The sequence below is a fragment of the Rhinolophus sinicus genome, chromosome X (assembly GCF_036562045.2).
Source record: "Rhinolophus sinicus isolate RSC01 chromosome X, ASM3656204v1, whole genome shotgun sequence".
Lineage (NCBI taxonomy): Eukaryota > Metazoa > Chordata > Mammalia > Chiroptera > Rhinolophidae > Rhinolophus > Rhinolophus sinicus.
Window position 1 is genome coordinate 112,514,282 of NC_133768.1, and position 16,336 is coordinate 112,530,617.

The 16,336-nt window shown below is 42.2% G+C and overlaps 1 protein-coding gene across 1 annotated transcript; it reads left to right on the forward strand.

Annotated features, from left to right (window-relative positions):
• Nucleotides 1-795: 795 nt before the first annotated feature.
• SPRY3 (sprouty RTK signaling antagonist 3) lies at nucleotides 796-12,478 on the forward strand. Its single transcript, XM_019716083.2, has 2 exons — nucleotides 796-932; nucleotides 6,369-12,478. Exon 2 carries the CDS (start codon nucleotides 6,472-6,474, stop codon nucleotides 7,336-7,338), a length of 867 nt encoding a protein of 288 aa, XP_019571642.1. The 5' UTR covers nucleotides 796-932; nucleotides 6,369-6,471; the 3' UTR covers nucleotides 7,339-12,478.
• Nucleotides 12,479-16,336: the final 3,858 nt, after the last annotated feature.

Sequence of the window (16,336 nt, forward strand, 5' to 3'; positions counted from 1 at the left end):
CAATTTCAACTGGATGACGCCACTTAGCCAAGCATTAAGAGCTACAGCTCCGGGAAAACAAACGACACAGAGAGAGGGAGAGAAAGAAATTATAACAGGGAGCAATAAATCCCTTCCCTCCCATCCTCCCCTGTAACCCATTCACAAGACCTCCCGAAATCATGTACATTCACAAAATAGCCAGCTAGCTGAGCTGAATACACTGCAATGTCAGCCCCTCCCCCGCTCTCTGCGGATTATATACCGACACACCCTGAGCTATGTAAATAATCACACGCTATCAGTATCTATTGCTCTGCTGAGATACCCTGTGTCTACAACTGCAGTTTCTGCTTCTTCGCTTCATCTGTCAGATTGGAGGAGACAGAGTTCGGAGGTGGAGGCGGAGGCAAAAGAGGAGGGGGAGGAGGTAAAGGAGGAGGAAGGGGAGGAGGGAAGGGGGAGGGGAAGAGGAGGGGGAAGGAAAATGCTGGAGGAGGAGGGGAAAAAGAAAGACAAGGAGGAGGAGAAGGGGGAGGAGAAAGAGGCGGAGGAGGAGGAGGAGGAGAAATAGGAGAAGGAGGAGGAGAAAGAAGAGGAGGAGGAGGAGGAGGAGGAGGTGAACAACTTACCCTGCTGAGCTTTCTTTGGGGAATACGGGCATCAAGACTGAGATCTGCATGGAAAATCTATACAAAGTATCTGCCACTACAGGACTGACTCTCCTCCCCCCACCACCGTTTTTTTTTCCCTTTCCGTTTTCTCTGCTGTGTCAGAAAGACTTAAGACAGAACTATCTCTGTTTCTGGCTCCACTGCCGGTGAAGGAGTTTTCATTCAAGACTTTCCGAGGAGAGGTGGAGAAACCTAAAGACTCAGGAGAAGAGGTCCTTTGAGCCAGATGGGGCATTAGTTCGTCTGCTTTTCTCAGCATGAATAGATCCTTTCCTCAAGGTAAGCCATACAGATTAGCTCTTAAGGACCCCAGAATTCTTTCTATGCACAGATTGCCATTCATTCCAGCCATCGTCTGTGTGTGTGTGTGTGTGTGTGTGTGTGTGTGTGTGCACGCGTGCGCGCGCGTCTATGCGCGCGCACAAACGCAAGCGCATGGGTAAAATAAAATGAAAATCACTTAAATGAGATTTAAATGAATCAGGTCTGGCAGAAAACTATCCTTATTGGATATTTATAAATCAAAACGGAACTGCAAAATCACCCTTTTGTAGCCAAATGTCAATTTAATTTCTAGCCCGTTGACCTTTCAATGCATTTTGGTGCTTGCCTAAACCCCTTATAGCGCAGCCTAACCACGCAAACTGAGGACGTAGGGAGAGCCCGTGCTGAGGCCAGTCTGGCTGCCCAGCGGGCATCCTGTCAGCGTGGGGCTAGTCGGCTATTGGCTCACAAGTCTGGGCTGTGCATCGTTCAGATTTCATCACATCACCTTGCCCTGGGTAGAAATGGCGCAAGCTGACACGGCATAACCCCCTACTTACATTGAGTCAGAGCAATGATTTAGAAATCTCTGGATCCATGCCTGGGTGTGTGTGCACATGTCTCTATGTGGCATATGGAAATTTTGTCAAAAGTGAGAACCTGTGAGCATGTCTAGTTAGCCAATAGGCATTTGATAGGACCTAGGGCAGTGGTTTACACTCCTTTCCATGTGTCTAATTGTAATTATCGCTCACCTCTGATGCTGCAAACCAAGTTGGGTGAACAGAAAACAGACCTTGAACTCTTAAACAGAAAAGCTATTTTGAAATGCAAATTATTGTTGCTTTTCTGGGTACATTAAAACTTCACTGTAACATAATGGGCTATCACATGAATTTGGATAGACCAGGTGTTAAATCATGTTCCCAACAAGTCAGTAGCATACATACATACAAATAAGGCACAGGCTAGCAGTTCATCCATAAGGAAGTATTAGTCTTTTTCCCTCTTAATAAACATTGACTAAGACTTTACTGTTAACATTCTATACATTTTGTCTTTTGTGTGTGTGTTCTGTTTTTAGGTCTCTCTAGCTGTGAAACAATCTAGATAGTGATCTGAGTGACTTGGATTTGGAGGTATTTTATTCAGAGTTGAGGAGCTGAGTAGTGAGAAAGTAAAGAGCCTAAAGGAAAGGAGACTAATTCTTCGTGGAAGACTTTTGAGACAGAGAAATGCGACCAACAAAACCCGCATTAAAAATGTAGTGCATCAGGACAAGAAGGGGCTTTTAAAACTCTTCTCGCATACCCCCTCCTTTTGCAGATGAAGACACTGAGGCCTGCAACAGAAGTCACTTGCCCACAGTCACACGGCAAAATAGAGCTAGAGTGAGGACTAGAACTTAACTTTCTTGTCTCCTATAAAAGGATTTGGGGTGCAAAGAAAGGGTCCTGCTTCTTAAATGAACAATTATCATTTTCTTCAGGATCAGAAGTGTGTGAATTCATTTGATATTACAATTTTTCCCTGTATTGCTCATCACTAAAACACCTAGATCTATTAAAGGAATGAATAGGACCAGGGTAGCAAAGTGACAAGTTAAGAGTTAAATGTGGTGAGAACCTGGCAGCTTCAGCAAGATGTATGCGGTAGGAGGGAGGCCCAGTCAGTGGCTGAGAGGTTAGTAATGTAAACTATATACAACTTGGTATTTGTAAGGGGGGAGTGCTGTGATAGACATGCAAATGCTTTTGCACAGAGAGGGATTTTTAGAGAGCAGACTTTGGAACAGTAGAACTAAGAAAACATATAAAGCCATAGCAGAAATTCCCCCTATGTTTGCTTTCAGTTATTCTGAGAAGGAGTGTATATAACAGCAGAGCACAGAAAAAAGCAACACACCCCAGAGCCGTTACACAGTAAAGGCACAAAACAGCATTGAACCCCTGGGAGTAGGAGAAAACAGGAGCCAGGCTCTCCTTCTTCTCTTCCCCCCTCTTCTTTGAAATCGAGATTGAGTCATATTGTATCAGAAAGGATTTATCATAGAAATCAGAACTGTCTTGAGGTGTTTGCATAGAAGGGCTTTAGATAGGAAAGTTTTCAACTTTAGTTTCAACGTGGCAGATTTTCGGTTCCAGAGAGAAAATACATTTTTCTTTCATTAACAAGCAGCATTTCTTGAATGGATTTAGCTTTCTACTCCCTAAATTGGCATAAGAAAAGAAATTTCTGTTTAGGTTGAACATAGCAAATTTCAGGGCTGCAGAAAAACTGTTGAGAAAGCTATGAGCACCTGGCCAGGGGACTGAGATGGGAGTGGGTTTACAATGCATCATTCATTACTGCAGAGGCACTACGTGACAGAAATCACTAGATCCCATCAATGTGCAGCCAAGCCTTGTAATCACCTTGGCTCCTATGTAATAATATGTGATATGTATATTCTGTCTCTCATTTAATAGAATATGGAGTTGACCAACAGCACAGTCAGTTTCTTAACTGTTGCTGCTCACAATGAATGGCCCTTTAATGGGTGGATTTCTAAATCATAAACACGCATGCAGTAGTACTTTTCCCCCTAATCTGTGCACTGCAGCAGTCTTTTGCCTATTTGTTTCTCCACTTTTCCCCCCTCTTACCTTCCCCTACAGTATCTGTTTCAGTTCATCCTGTTAGCCAGATCGGATTCAGCACGTCCAGAATGGCAAACAATTTATTGTCATCCAATCCTGTTTTATCCTGCTCAACACCCTGATTTTACCCAGGTCCTACTGCCCACTGTATTGCAGATCTTCCACAGTCCATTCTAAAGAAGATTTTACAGGGCAGGAAGAAAATTCTGAGTTCGTCCTGTCAATCCCCTTACCTGTAATCAAGACAGCAGTACCTCTTCATCCCAGATTGATGCCCAAAGCTTCCTTTAATCAACCAAGCATCTCAACTCCTCAGTCTTGCAGCAATCTAATCGACATCCAGATATGCGTTCTCACCCTAAACTCCATGTGCCCTTCTGCTAAGACAAGATCCCCTTTGAACGTGATTCTGAGTCATTTTTGTTATGACCTAGATTCCTCCAACTTAGCTATCAACCTTCTGGGCATGTCCCTGAGGTACCTGGTGACATCCCTGGAATCCCATATGATTATCTCCTGTAGCTTTGAGACCTTGTGTGCCTTCCTTTGAGTCTTTGCTTCTTGGAATTTCCAATATGTTTTGAATTCCTCTGGGAAATCAATGAGTCTAACGTATCCAGCATGTATGTTTTTCTAACAGTGTAAAGGACGTGAAGGGCCCCACACGTTCTTTATCTTATCGATGGGTAATAAATCCATTTATTATAAATTTGTCAAAAAACTCTTCCCAATGCAAAGCTCCTACATCTGCATACCCTGCAAGTTAGCTGAACAAGGTGTCCTTGTTTATTTTGGCGTTCGAATGACAACTACCTGTTCTTTGCCAACGCTGAGACGATGAATCTTAATAAAAATGCAGCAAAGGTAGAGTTGGGAGGCTTCAGGAGGCTGTGTGTCCGAGGAAATAAAAGCGACATTTTGCTTTTGAATGCCCCAATAGATAAACAAGGGCACGTTGCCCAGTTTACCCTCAAGGATTGAAGATGTAGAGGGTGTAGATGAAGAGGATTCTTTTGTCAAATATGTAGTTATAGAATTATAGACCATCATGGGGCACAGTCCTTCAAAATCACCTTGTCCGCCCCTATAATTATATAGCTAGTAAAACTGTGGCCCAAACAAAGCAAGTGATTTGACAGAGGTTATATAGATATTTGAGTCTTAGACCCTCCATCCTGTTTGTCTGCATCCTCTGTGCTGTGTTAAATAACAGCAAAACAACTAGCTAAAAAGTGAAATTATAGTCAGGCTGCTTTTTTGATGTGATGTGCCAGAAAAGTTATTTTTAACCAAATTAAATCTTCTTTTTAAAAAATGAACAGATGTAAATTTGACTAAACAGGTTTGCATGGCGATATAGCCTCGAAAGGCAGTGAGTCTGGTCATATTATTAGCCACTGAGTCCTTTATGAGCTGCATCCTCATTTTTCCTGTCATTGAACTTGGAGCACATTTCAGTATCATGTTTGCTTGCTAATCAAGCACTATCCTCTCTCCCTTGTTCATTTCTATTACTCATTCAAGATTTCCATCCCATACAGTACTGTGAGTAATCAATCTATTTTGAGATGGCCTGAAATCTGATGGATTTCAAATATGTACTTTATTCATGCTGGTGTTTCCTAGGTCCTAATGCCTCCAGGATGACTCTTGGATTTGTGTTTAGGTTTCTTCGTGTACGACTTTTTAGCTGTTCAGTCTTCCGGATGGTGCAATACAGCAATCTGTGTGTACAATAGTTTCCTCATGGTCACCATTATCAGTACTAGGCTCAATCAAATCCTTTGGGAAATACCCACCAACTCCTCTTGCTTGTGGTACAATGGAGACACAGGCACATGCTTTCTAGATATTCACCATAGCTTAAATCTGGTGTAAGAACGTTGGTGTCCTTTAAGAGAGCCAGGTTATTGTATTGTGTAATGTAAAGATAGGGAAAAGCACTCCAAACAGTTTCTGCCTAGTAAATCCCATCAATTAAAAACTTCACTTAGGATAGTAATAGGTACAATTATAGGTGATATTTGAAATCAGTCAGGGCTCATCTTGTATGGTTCCCCCATCCCCATTGTTACGCCCACATATACAAAAGTTTGACTCTGGAGCCACACTGCCATCTAGAAAGAGTCACCTCCTCAATAAGTTAAATCGGACTGAAAATGAAGAGAACTGCAGGATGATTAGCTTGGCTTCCTCGCAGTGTTGGGAAGCCTCTTTTCATATTATTCTACAGGCAGCCTAATTTCTGCTCTCTGTGTCTCTGCCACATCTCTGCCAACTGCATCTTGTTCGCTTGCCTATATTTATTGAATCAAGCAATGTCCTTTCTCACCTGTTTATTTATGTTCATCACAATTTTCACTGAAGGGAGAATTCTGATATTTACACGAGCAATTTCTCATGGAAGACTTTTGAGGCTTTCTCTTTCACATTAGCATTGCTTCAAGAAGTGGCCTTTACATTTGATATTCGGGTCCATTTTTATTAGAGTTTGGATGCTCAAGGCCTAGATTTCTCTGTTAGCAAACATGTGGATGAGCTAGCTGCTCCGATGACCCTAGTCATATGATGGAATTCGAAAGCCGTGAACTATCTGATCTTTGTTCCTGCAGTGGTTCATGGTCTGGATGGGATGACCAGACTTGCCTGTAAGGAGGTAGGTGAGGTCAATTACAGAACAAAGGTGTAACATGAAGACTACTGCACAGTGATTTAAGGTAGGGGTTGTGATAGGGCCCGAGCTTTGCTGGTTCCCTGCAAAGTGCTCATGCCTTTGTGTTCTCATTCATTATTTCAATTCCTTCTTTCCTAGGATTTTCTGATGTGCCCTAAGGTCCATGTAACTACAAGGGCTCTTTATCACCGTAAGTGCCACCCTGACGCAAAGCCACTCAGAACTCAAGAATCAAGGCAAAATGGATGCTGCAGTGACAGATGATTTCCAACAAATTCTGCCTATTGAACAGCTGCGCTCTACTCACGCTAGCAATGATTATGTGGAACGGCCTCCAGCACCCTGTAAACAGGCCCTCTCCAGCCCTTCCCTTATCGTGCAAACCCACAAATCTGATTGGTCCCTGGCTACCATGCCTACTGCTCTCCCCCGCAGTCTCAGCCAGTGCCACCAATTGCAGCCCTTGCCTCAGCATCTGAGCCAATCTAGCATTGCCAGCTCAATGTCCCATAGCACCACTGCCTCTGATCAAAGGCTCCTGGCCAGCATTACGCCCTCACCTTCAGGCCAGTCCATCATCCGAACCCAGCCTGGAGCAGGAGCCCACCCAAAGGCTGATGGTGCTCTGAAGGGAGAAGCTGAACAAGCTGCAGTGCACCCCAGTGAGCACCTCTTCATCTGCGAGGAGTGTGGGCGCTGCAAGTGTGTCCTCTGCACAGCAGCTCGCCCTCTCCCCTCCTGCTGGCTGTGCAACCAGCGTTGCCTTTGCTCTGCTGAGAGCCTCCTCGATTATGGCACTTGTCTCTGCTGCGTTAAGGGCCTCTTCTACCACTGCTCCACGGATGACGAAGACAACTGCGCTGATGAGCCCTGCTCCTGTGGGCCTAGCTCTTGCTTTGTCCGCTGGGCAGCCATGAGCCTCATCTCCCTCTTCTTACCCTGCCTGTGCTGCTACCTGCCCACCCGTGGATGCCTCCATCTGTGCCAGCAGGGCTATGATAGCCTCAAGCGACCAGGCTGCCGCTGTAAGAGGCACACCAACACTGTATGCAGAAAGATCTCTTCTGGTAGTGCGCCCTTCCCCAAGGCCCAGGAGAAGTCTGTATGACCTTCCCACAAAATGGATCCAGAGCTTTCTCCTTCTAGTCCCCATCAGTAAAGCGTAGGCCTCATCTTGGAAGAGGGGAAGGAGGAGTAAAGTAGCCAAAGTTAGGGCTTCACCAATTTTGTTCCTGCAGTGTCAGGGGGATGGCCAAGGACATCCTGGCGCAGGATGCCTTGTTCTTTCTCACACTATCTATCCCGCTCCTCTTTAGCCTTTTTACACCCCGCCTTCTCAGCCCTTATGGCTGTCATGGCAAATTCAGGTGATATATAGGCATGAGATTTGAACACTGAGGGCTAACAGAGCCAGCAACGTGGAGGTTTAGGGGCTCCCCAATGTCATGCCTCTGGCTGCAGGCTCTGAGTGTCACTCTGCTTTCCACAGTGCCTTTGGAAGCTTTCTTCTAAGATGGTTTTCACAGGTCCATGTGGAAAAACAGTCACTATTCCAGGGAATCTGACCCTTCTCCCTGTTTACTGCCCTTCTCTTCTTTAGTCTTCTCTCTTTCCTCTCCTCTCCTCTTCTTTCATTACTCTCTTCAGTACTCCTGCCCCCTCCATTCTCACCCTCTCTACTTTTCCTTTGCCTCTCTTTTCGTCCTCTCTCCCTTCCTTTCTACTCTTGCCCACCCTCTCTCCCATATTAATCCTTTATCTGCCCATGTTTATGTCTTGTTTGATCTCTCTCTCTCTCTCTCTCTCTCTCTCTCTCTCTCTCTCTCTCTCTCCCTGCCCCTCTTACTCTCTCAAACACGTCCAAAAGTGCTGTTTTTCTGTAGGTGTTTCCTTTGACGCCCAACTTTGCTATGCTATACTATTTACTAATGTTTATTAAGGGAAATTGATTCCTGTAATGAACTGATCACTAGCAATAGCCTATATCCTGACGTGTGTGTGCACTCATAACCACACTTAGCTGTTGGTGAGCAGATGAGACAAAGTTATGTCACATTTCCAGGTTTCATTAGTTGGAGTTTTACTCCCTTTCCCAATAACCAACTTATAGTACTGACAGATTCCACTAGCATGCTGAATAGGGTAGTAAATCAGGATGCTCATAACTTTGTATGTCTGACCCAAGTGCCAAAGGCAGACGTGCTTTATAGCTAAATGAACAAAGCAAAGGATATTACAGAGGTCCGTTCTCTCTTAGAAGCTAACTGCCCTGAGACTGCATGGCTCAGGCCTTAATAATGGACATAAAAAGTCATAAAACTTTAGAGCTGGAAGGAATCTTAACTGCTAATCTAGTTCAATGCCCTTATTTTATAGATGGGAAAACTGAGACCTGGAGATAGGAACGGATTTGCTCAAGGCCGCACACGGAGTTTATAGCAGAGTTGGGACTGGAATACAGGCCTTCTGACTCAGTTCAATACTCTCTACCCTGCATCACATTAAGTCATGGGACTTTTCTTCTAGGACTCTATTAACAATGACAGAAAGCCATTCCCATTCAATGTTCAGGAACCATGCCGAGTTAGTGTGGTGGTCTTTATGCAGTGCATGGCGGGGAGCTAATTAACTATCAGGTGTCAAGGCTGCCCCCAGTGGACATCACCGTTGGCTCTGTCACCTTGTAGAGAAGCTCGTGTGGAAAAGAAAAGCCCTAACCAAGCTGTATCTTCGCCATTGCACCTACCTTTTGCTGCACACACTGTGCTCATTCCTGGCTTTGTCTGCAATGGCAATTGCCTGAGAACCTAAGTTTCAGCAACAGTGGAAAACTGAGATGAAAGATGTATAATGCAGAGAACTGACTTATCTTTTTAAAAATATCAAGAGCCTGTGCTGTGAATACCCTTCATTGGGAAAAGGCTACAGTGGTGATGGCAGGCCCCTAAAGACTGCTACTAAAAGACACAGGAATTAGATACAGTTTCCCTCTGTAAGTGAATCCAAACTTCACTACAGAATTCAGAGATTGAGGGCACTTGCTTGAAATCAAGGTGCTCCAACTTAGTTTAAGACTTCCAGACTCTAACTTTATATATCATCTCTTTGAAAGTGTGCATGGATGTGTATTGCAGGGTGGAGACGTGGGGAGAAATGTATAGTCATACACAGGGGGAAGAAAAAGAAGGGAACATTGATGTCCCTTGGTTGGATATATAGACTATAGAGATATGTGCCACTCGGTCTTTGTTGGTTCTGAATCTTCCTGAAGTGTACTGACATTTGGGCACACAGCCCCACACCTTCACTTTAACCTCCTCTTCTAGAATTGCTTTGCTCTATTTTTGTATATATAAATATGTTATGGTGATTATTAATAATGTTAATGATATTGCTGCAAATAGTGCCATATATAAAGTTTGGCTTCTTGGAACATTTATAAATCTAAACCAATACCTGTAACCTCTTAAGTTGCTTTCAGATCCTTCAATTTTAAGTAATTTTTTTTAAATCTTACAAGTCTGCCTGATTGAACTTTGAATTTATCGACCCCTAAAAGCTGTGCCCAGTTCTCTGGGTCAAGCTGGATGGTGATGAGTAGCAACACACACTTCTCCCTGCTTCTGCCTGAAATTTGCTTAGAGCCAAGATATATAAGGATTCTTTGACACTAGTGCATTGTTCCTGGAGCTAAAGTTATTCTATGGATGTTTGCTTATTAGTTTCAGGGCCCCAAATATCACAAGTCCCTCCTTCTTGATAGCTCCTTGATAACCCAATCCTGCAGTCCTTACTCAGGCAAATTGTGCACTGCCAGAAGGGCTCTGGGCTCTGCCATATACCCAGATGAGCTCTTCTCAGTGGATTTCTAAATGGCCTTACACTTGGTAGAGGAAACTGAAGGGTTACTCAAATGTAGTTGCAATGTGCAATCTGCTGCTGAGTCAGGGCTTTCACTTGTGTCCAAGTTGGCCTGATATGGACTGCATCTGGTTTACGTGTAGATGGGTCCTGTTGGGGTATGCGCATGGACGTGGGAGTGAGTGTGCATATGTATCCCTTCTGTGAGATATATATATATATATATATATATATATATATATATATATATATATATATATATATGTATTTGTAAATATATATTCACACATCTCTATATATTTTAATGTATTGCACATGTATATTTAAAATATATACGAAAGAACTCTAAATCCTGCAGAGAGGCTCTGTTTTCATTATTTTTCTACTTTGTGTCATGTACTGTATAAACAAGAATATTTAGAGGGTGTTTCCTGCTTAGCATTTTTTTGCAGTTAAGTCATCTGTTACCCCCTCACTCTACTGCTTTCTACATATTGGTCCCTTGATACATTTCATATGGCTTTGGCCAAGAGTTTCCCTTTGGTTCCAGCCCATCTTCCCTCACCACGATAGCTATAATAAATATAGTGAGCACTTAATATAGTGCTTACTATGTGCTAAGCATGATTTTAAGCACATTACCTATATTAGCTAATTTAATCCTCACAATAATTCTATGGTGTAGGTACTATTAGAATTGCCATTTTATAGATGAGAAAACTGGAGCACAGGGAGGTTAAGTAACTTGCCCAAGGCAATGAAGCTTGTAAATGGCAGAGCTAAGATTTGAACCTGTGCAGTCTGACTCCGGAGTCCATGCTCCAAGGTCAGATATAGATGTCTGGAGCATAATGTAAACCCTTCTGGTATAACAAGCCTCAGATGGTGAATAGTCCTTTCCCTAACTCCAGTCCACCTGCAGCCTAAGAGCTGAAACAAATGTGCTCCTATGTTGGGAGTGAAGCAACAGTTAGAGACATCGTGGATTAGCTGTCCTGCTTCCCAAGATGGTGACATTACAAACCTCCCCACTACCCCCTTTGAAAATATGCTTGCAGCCAGTTGCCATTTCTCAGACAGCTTATGTTGTAGAGCTAGTAGAGAAGTCTTTTCACTTGTACCAGAAAGGGGAAGATTTATTTGGCCTTCTCTTTATAGACCCAGGAAACCTAAATCTATCTTTCTGCAAAAGTAGAACTAAAGCTATTTTTGGAACTTGAGATTGGTTGGAGCTGTTAACATTCAAGTTTACTGATTATATCAAATGGCATTCTTCTGATTCAGATGTAAGCAATGCACCAATGATCATTGGTCAGTATAATACCTTACCTTTTCCCATCACCTCCTTCATACTGACAGCCTTTTACCCTGGCATTATTTCAGAGCCAGAAAGACCCTTAAAGAACATCTACTACAACGTCAAAATTTTACAGTTGGAGAAAAAGATGCACAGAAAGAGAAAATAACCTGTCAAAACCACACAGTTCTGAATATGGGTGGAATTATGACTTAATTCCAGGCTTCCCAATTTCCATATGTCTTAGTCTGAGTTTCTTAGAAAACAGAGCTTGAAGCTAAAGCTTCTGTGCAATCCCAGAGAAGTAGGAGTAAGGAAAAAGAGTGAGGTAGGGAAGGCAGGAGAGCAGACATAAAGGAGTGTATCACTGTGTTGGCCATAGTCTGTTTCGTCACAAGCTAATTTCTCAAGGACAAGCCTTACTGTATCTCCATACAGCCCATCTCAGGGGAGGAAGGAAGAAGAACGTACTTCCTCTCTCCTATCTCATTAGTCTAATACCTTCCTCGAGGGATATTATTTCCCCTGTCCTTCTGGGTAGTGCATATGTGGGTGCCCAAGCGTGTACCTTGACATCTCCTGCCTCAGCAGCAGTGGGGTAGCATTGTGGCTCCACTGTAGACAGCAGGGCAAGTGTGTGGGTATAGGAAGACGTAGGAACTTAAAGGGGCACACTAGGATGGGGCTTTTCCCTTACATCTTTAATCATATTTATTCAAACTGAGTTAGAGATAACCTACCATCTTTAAAGTACACGAGGCTTTCTTGTGGTACTCAGAAATATACTAAATTTGCCTTCTTGGATCTATGTATTCTCCGACATGCTTTGAAGGGCCTCTTGATACCTGGAAATGAAATCCTAGTTCAAACAGAGGAGTAACAAAGTCTCAAAATGTCCTTCTTCTTAGTATAAATATTACTGAAGACTTCAAAAAGCATGTCTAAGCCAATGCATGTACATGAATGCACATGTGTTCCTTTAGCCTCCATCAGCATAATAGCAGGAAAATGGGTCAAGTTAATAAATTCAGGACAAATTGGCTAAACAAGTTATTTTGCAACATGAAAATAAAACGTTCTGTTGGTTGACTGGGTTTTTTTCTATTTCAGCCACTAATTATGATGACATCACATAGACACATTCCACGAGTTATATTATGCTATCTTCTATTCTCATACACAATAATTCCCCGTGAACTATAGACAATTTTTACATGAAGTCAAAGCATCTAGTTGATAAAAACATCCCATTGATATGGTTTCATACCTATGGGCAAGGTCATAAAAGCACTGAATGCAATCCACTGATTTAATTCTTGCTTTTTCATATAAGAAAAGATGAGCATAAGATAATTCTGAAAAATTTTCAAAGTGAGTAATGAAATCATGCTATCACTCCAAACAATCTACCGAAACTGTTCTCCAGTGACATCCATTTTAGTGAGTTTGTTGATTACTTCTCGGTTCTCATGGTACCTGACGTATAAGCAGCATTTGACACAGTTGCTCATTCTGTCTTCCTAAAAACACTTACCACTTGGCTTCCAGGATAACACACTTTGCTGGTTTTCCTCTTACTTCACTGTCTGCTCCTCTCTATATTCTTTGCTGAATCTCCTCATCTCCGTCACCTCTTCATATTCAAGGATCCCAGGGATTGGTCCTTGGAATCTGTTCTTTGGGTGCCATTTACACAATGACTCTCAAAATTATATCTCTAGCCTGGACTGCGCCCTTAGACTTCCCACTCATATAGTCAACTGCCTATTTCACATCCTTAACTCTGATATCGAGTAGGGATTTCAAACATAACATGTTCAAACCAAGCTCTTGATCTTTCTCTCCTCATACCTGACCTTTGCAGACTTTCCTATCTCCTTTAATGCCAATTATGAACTTCTAGTTGCTCAGATCAAAGCTTTGCAGTAAATCCAGTGGACTTTTTATTAGTTGTGAATGTAGCCAAAATTCTCAACCTCCAAATCCTAAATTAGTCTTCCACTCTGGTAATTTAGGCCTGGCCTAAGGTTTGATGAGACTGAAATCTTTGATCCCTTTATCCTAATCTAGGCCTATATCCTTATCTTGACCATCAAATTTATCATCACAACACGACCAGTATTGCGGCTTTCAAAGGCCAGGATGGTTAAGATACATAGCCCCTCAAGGAAAGACATCTCGGGAATAACACTGTTCATTGTTTAGTGATCTTGCTGTCATTACAGTTAAAATTATATATGTTGCTCCCAAATGTATTTGCTGGCCAGTCCCCTCAGAAAGATAAAGGAGGTAATCCTGACCCACAAGTTGTCATTCTGTAACTTTTCAGGCAATCCTTTTGACTCTGCCAGATAGCGATCATGTCTCTGATGGTGAGAGACACAGATGTAAGCATGTTGAAGCCCCCAAGTCCTTGAAGAACTAACACTGCTGTTCCAGGTTACTAAAGGAAAAGAAAAACACAGATACACTGACTCAGGCAAACACCTTAGTTTTATTAATACAGAGTTTTAACTTAAAGTCACCTGTACGTTCTCCTATTTTGATAAGGTGAGGTGAACCATACGTGCTTCCTGAAGGCTCATTTTGAAGTCTATGTCCTAAAGCCTAAATTAAAGGGAGACTTTAATTTAGGGCTCCCTTGGCCCTTTTGTCCTAGGCCCACACTTTAATCAAACTTTTACCACTCTGATGACAAAAAAAACACTAAAAAGGAAACACAAGGAAAAGAACACTCATTTTTATAATACCAGAGATTAGTTGGCTTAAACAATTTTATTGTCATTTTTTTCCTAATAGGTCCCCTTCCAATTGGGGTGAGGGCCTCCCAAGAAGGAGAAAGCTCTAGGCCCGTCTTAATATATAAGCTATGTTGAAGGACAGAGAGAAAAAAAGTAGCGTGAAGTAATACCAAATGTGGGTCCAGAAAGAAAAACAAAGGTTAAGAAAATGAGCCATGTGAAAGAACAAAGTTCCATAATCAGTTTGTTTCTCTCACCTAAATCTCCACTGCACTAACCTCTTGGCTTAGTTGTATCTTTGAACTCCATTTTGTCCTTGACTTATATCACCCGTCTTTTTTTCAAACTCCTACAGCACTTCCGCTGGAATGATTCTGTGTTTATCTTTCTGTGTGTGTGTGTGTGTGTGTGTGTGTGTGTGTGTGTGTGTGTGTGTGAGAGAGAGAGAGAGAGAGAGAGAGAGAGAGAGAGAGAGAGAGAGAGAGAGAGAGGTAGATGGGGCCCTTGAGCTCCCCCTCATAGGTTCCAAGTTTGAGTATGCCTGCTAACACTCTCAGGCTTTCAAACTCCCTTCTAGGACATGCCCCATAGTACTTGGATCTTATACTAAATGACAAGGTTTCTCTCCTTCAGAGAGAAATACCAGACTGGATTTGTGGCTTTCTCTGGATTGGCTTCTTCTGAGTCAATGTAGTGTTGTGGAAATCACAGTACCCTAAGACCAATTAAATCAGAATCTTTGGAGGTGGAGCTGAGGAATGGATTTTTTTAAAGCTCCCAGGTGATTGTAATACTCAAACAGGGTTGAGAAAGCCCAATCACTTCATTCTATAAATGTGGATACTGAGGCTCAGAGAGGGGAAGTGACTTATTCATAACCACACAGTGAGTTAGGGACAAAGTTAGGAGAATGAGAATCCAGGTCTGCTCACTCCTAGGCCAGAGTTCTTGACTTCATACAAGCTGCTTCTCTCTCTAGCCTGTGCTGCCTCCTGGACCTTTGCTTTCCTCATATGTAAAATGAAGATGACAAAGTCTAGAGATCTTGTGAGAGGCGTTAAAGCAGAGGCATTTTTCATGGACAAGGTTCTGCACAAATGAGAAGCAATGTTGTTATACTTGAGGAAATTAATGTACACCACATATGTGAGGCTGAGTCTCTAAAAGAGCATAATAAAAGTTTTTATTTTAATAAGCCAATAATTTGGGTGTTGTGTCTATGTGATAACATGTATAAGATTTATTTCTAGAATTATAGGAATCCAACCTACTCCTAAGACTTCAAAATTCTCCATGCTAACACTTGTGTGGATTGTATGTACCTTTAAACTGAACTTAGCTTTAGTGACAATCAAATAAATTAGGAGTTGAGGACAGAGGTCATTCTTTTCTTTTTCTTTCCCTCACTGGGATAGGGCTTAAAAGATATATAAAAGCAATGGAATATCTGGACTTCTTATACTCAGTCAATTACAACATGGCCTTGGGACGGAACTAGTCCAGTGTTTCTATAGGACTTGTACATCCCATTCCTGAGGCCTGTCAGGGGTTAGAGGGAGGAAGTCAAAAAGGGATGTCTCTTCTGAAAGGCAGGATGCACAGGAAGCCAGGGGGATGGCTGCTCTTTAGGAGGAGATACTGCTATAGAAGCCAGAAAGGAGGAAAAGAGCTTTCTGACTAGGATAATCTGAGGAAGTAGGTTATTTGGGGATCTGGTACCCCAGAATGATCTGTAACCACAAGGAACACAGTTCCTGATCTCTAAGGCCCCAGAACAGAGTAGCCAGACCCATTCCTGTCCTATCCATCCCAGATATTAGGAATTTCCAGAGGGGGCCACTTCTATTCCCCTAAGAGTCATACATCTGGCTACTTGTTTATTTGGTAAAAATGGAATTCTGTACCATTTATAAAATGGACCTCTTGTGTCTTCCTTATTTTGAAAGTATAATACACATTCCTAATTCATCATTCATTTTTGCCAACGATTTTTAAGTATTTATTTGAAAGTTATTTTTAAATACAAAAATATATTTATTTAACAAAGCACTCCTTTATCCTCTTATCTGAGCCATGTTAATAAATTAAGAGCAAGCCATGATTAAGCTAGGTATTTCTATATGTCACATTACAAGCTAGTTTTTAAAAATCTATTTAGTAAATATATCCTTATTTCATCTTGAAATGCCTCCTTTGTAAGGGGGAGG

What these genes read in the sequence shown, in the direction of transcription:
- SPRY3 (XM_019716083.2), top strand. Translation starts at nt 6,472, where the DNA reads ATGGATGCTGCAGTGACAGATGATTTCCAACAAATTCTGCCTATTGAA.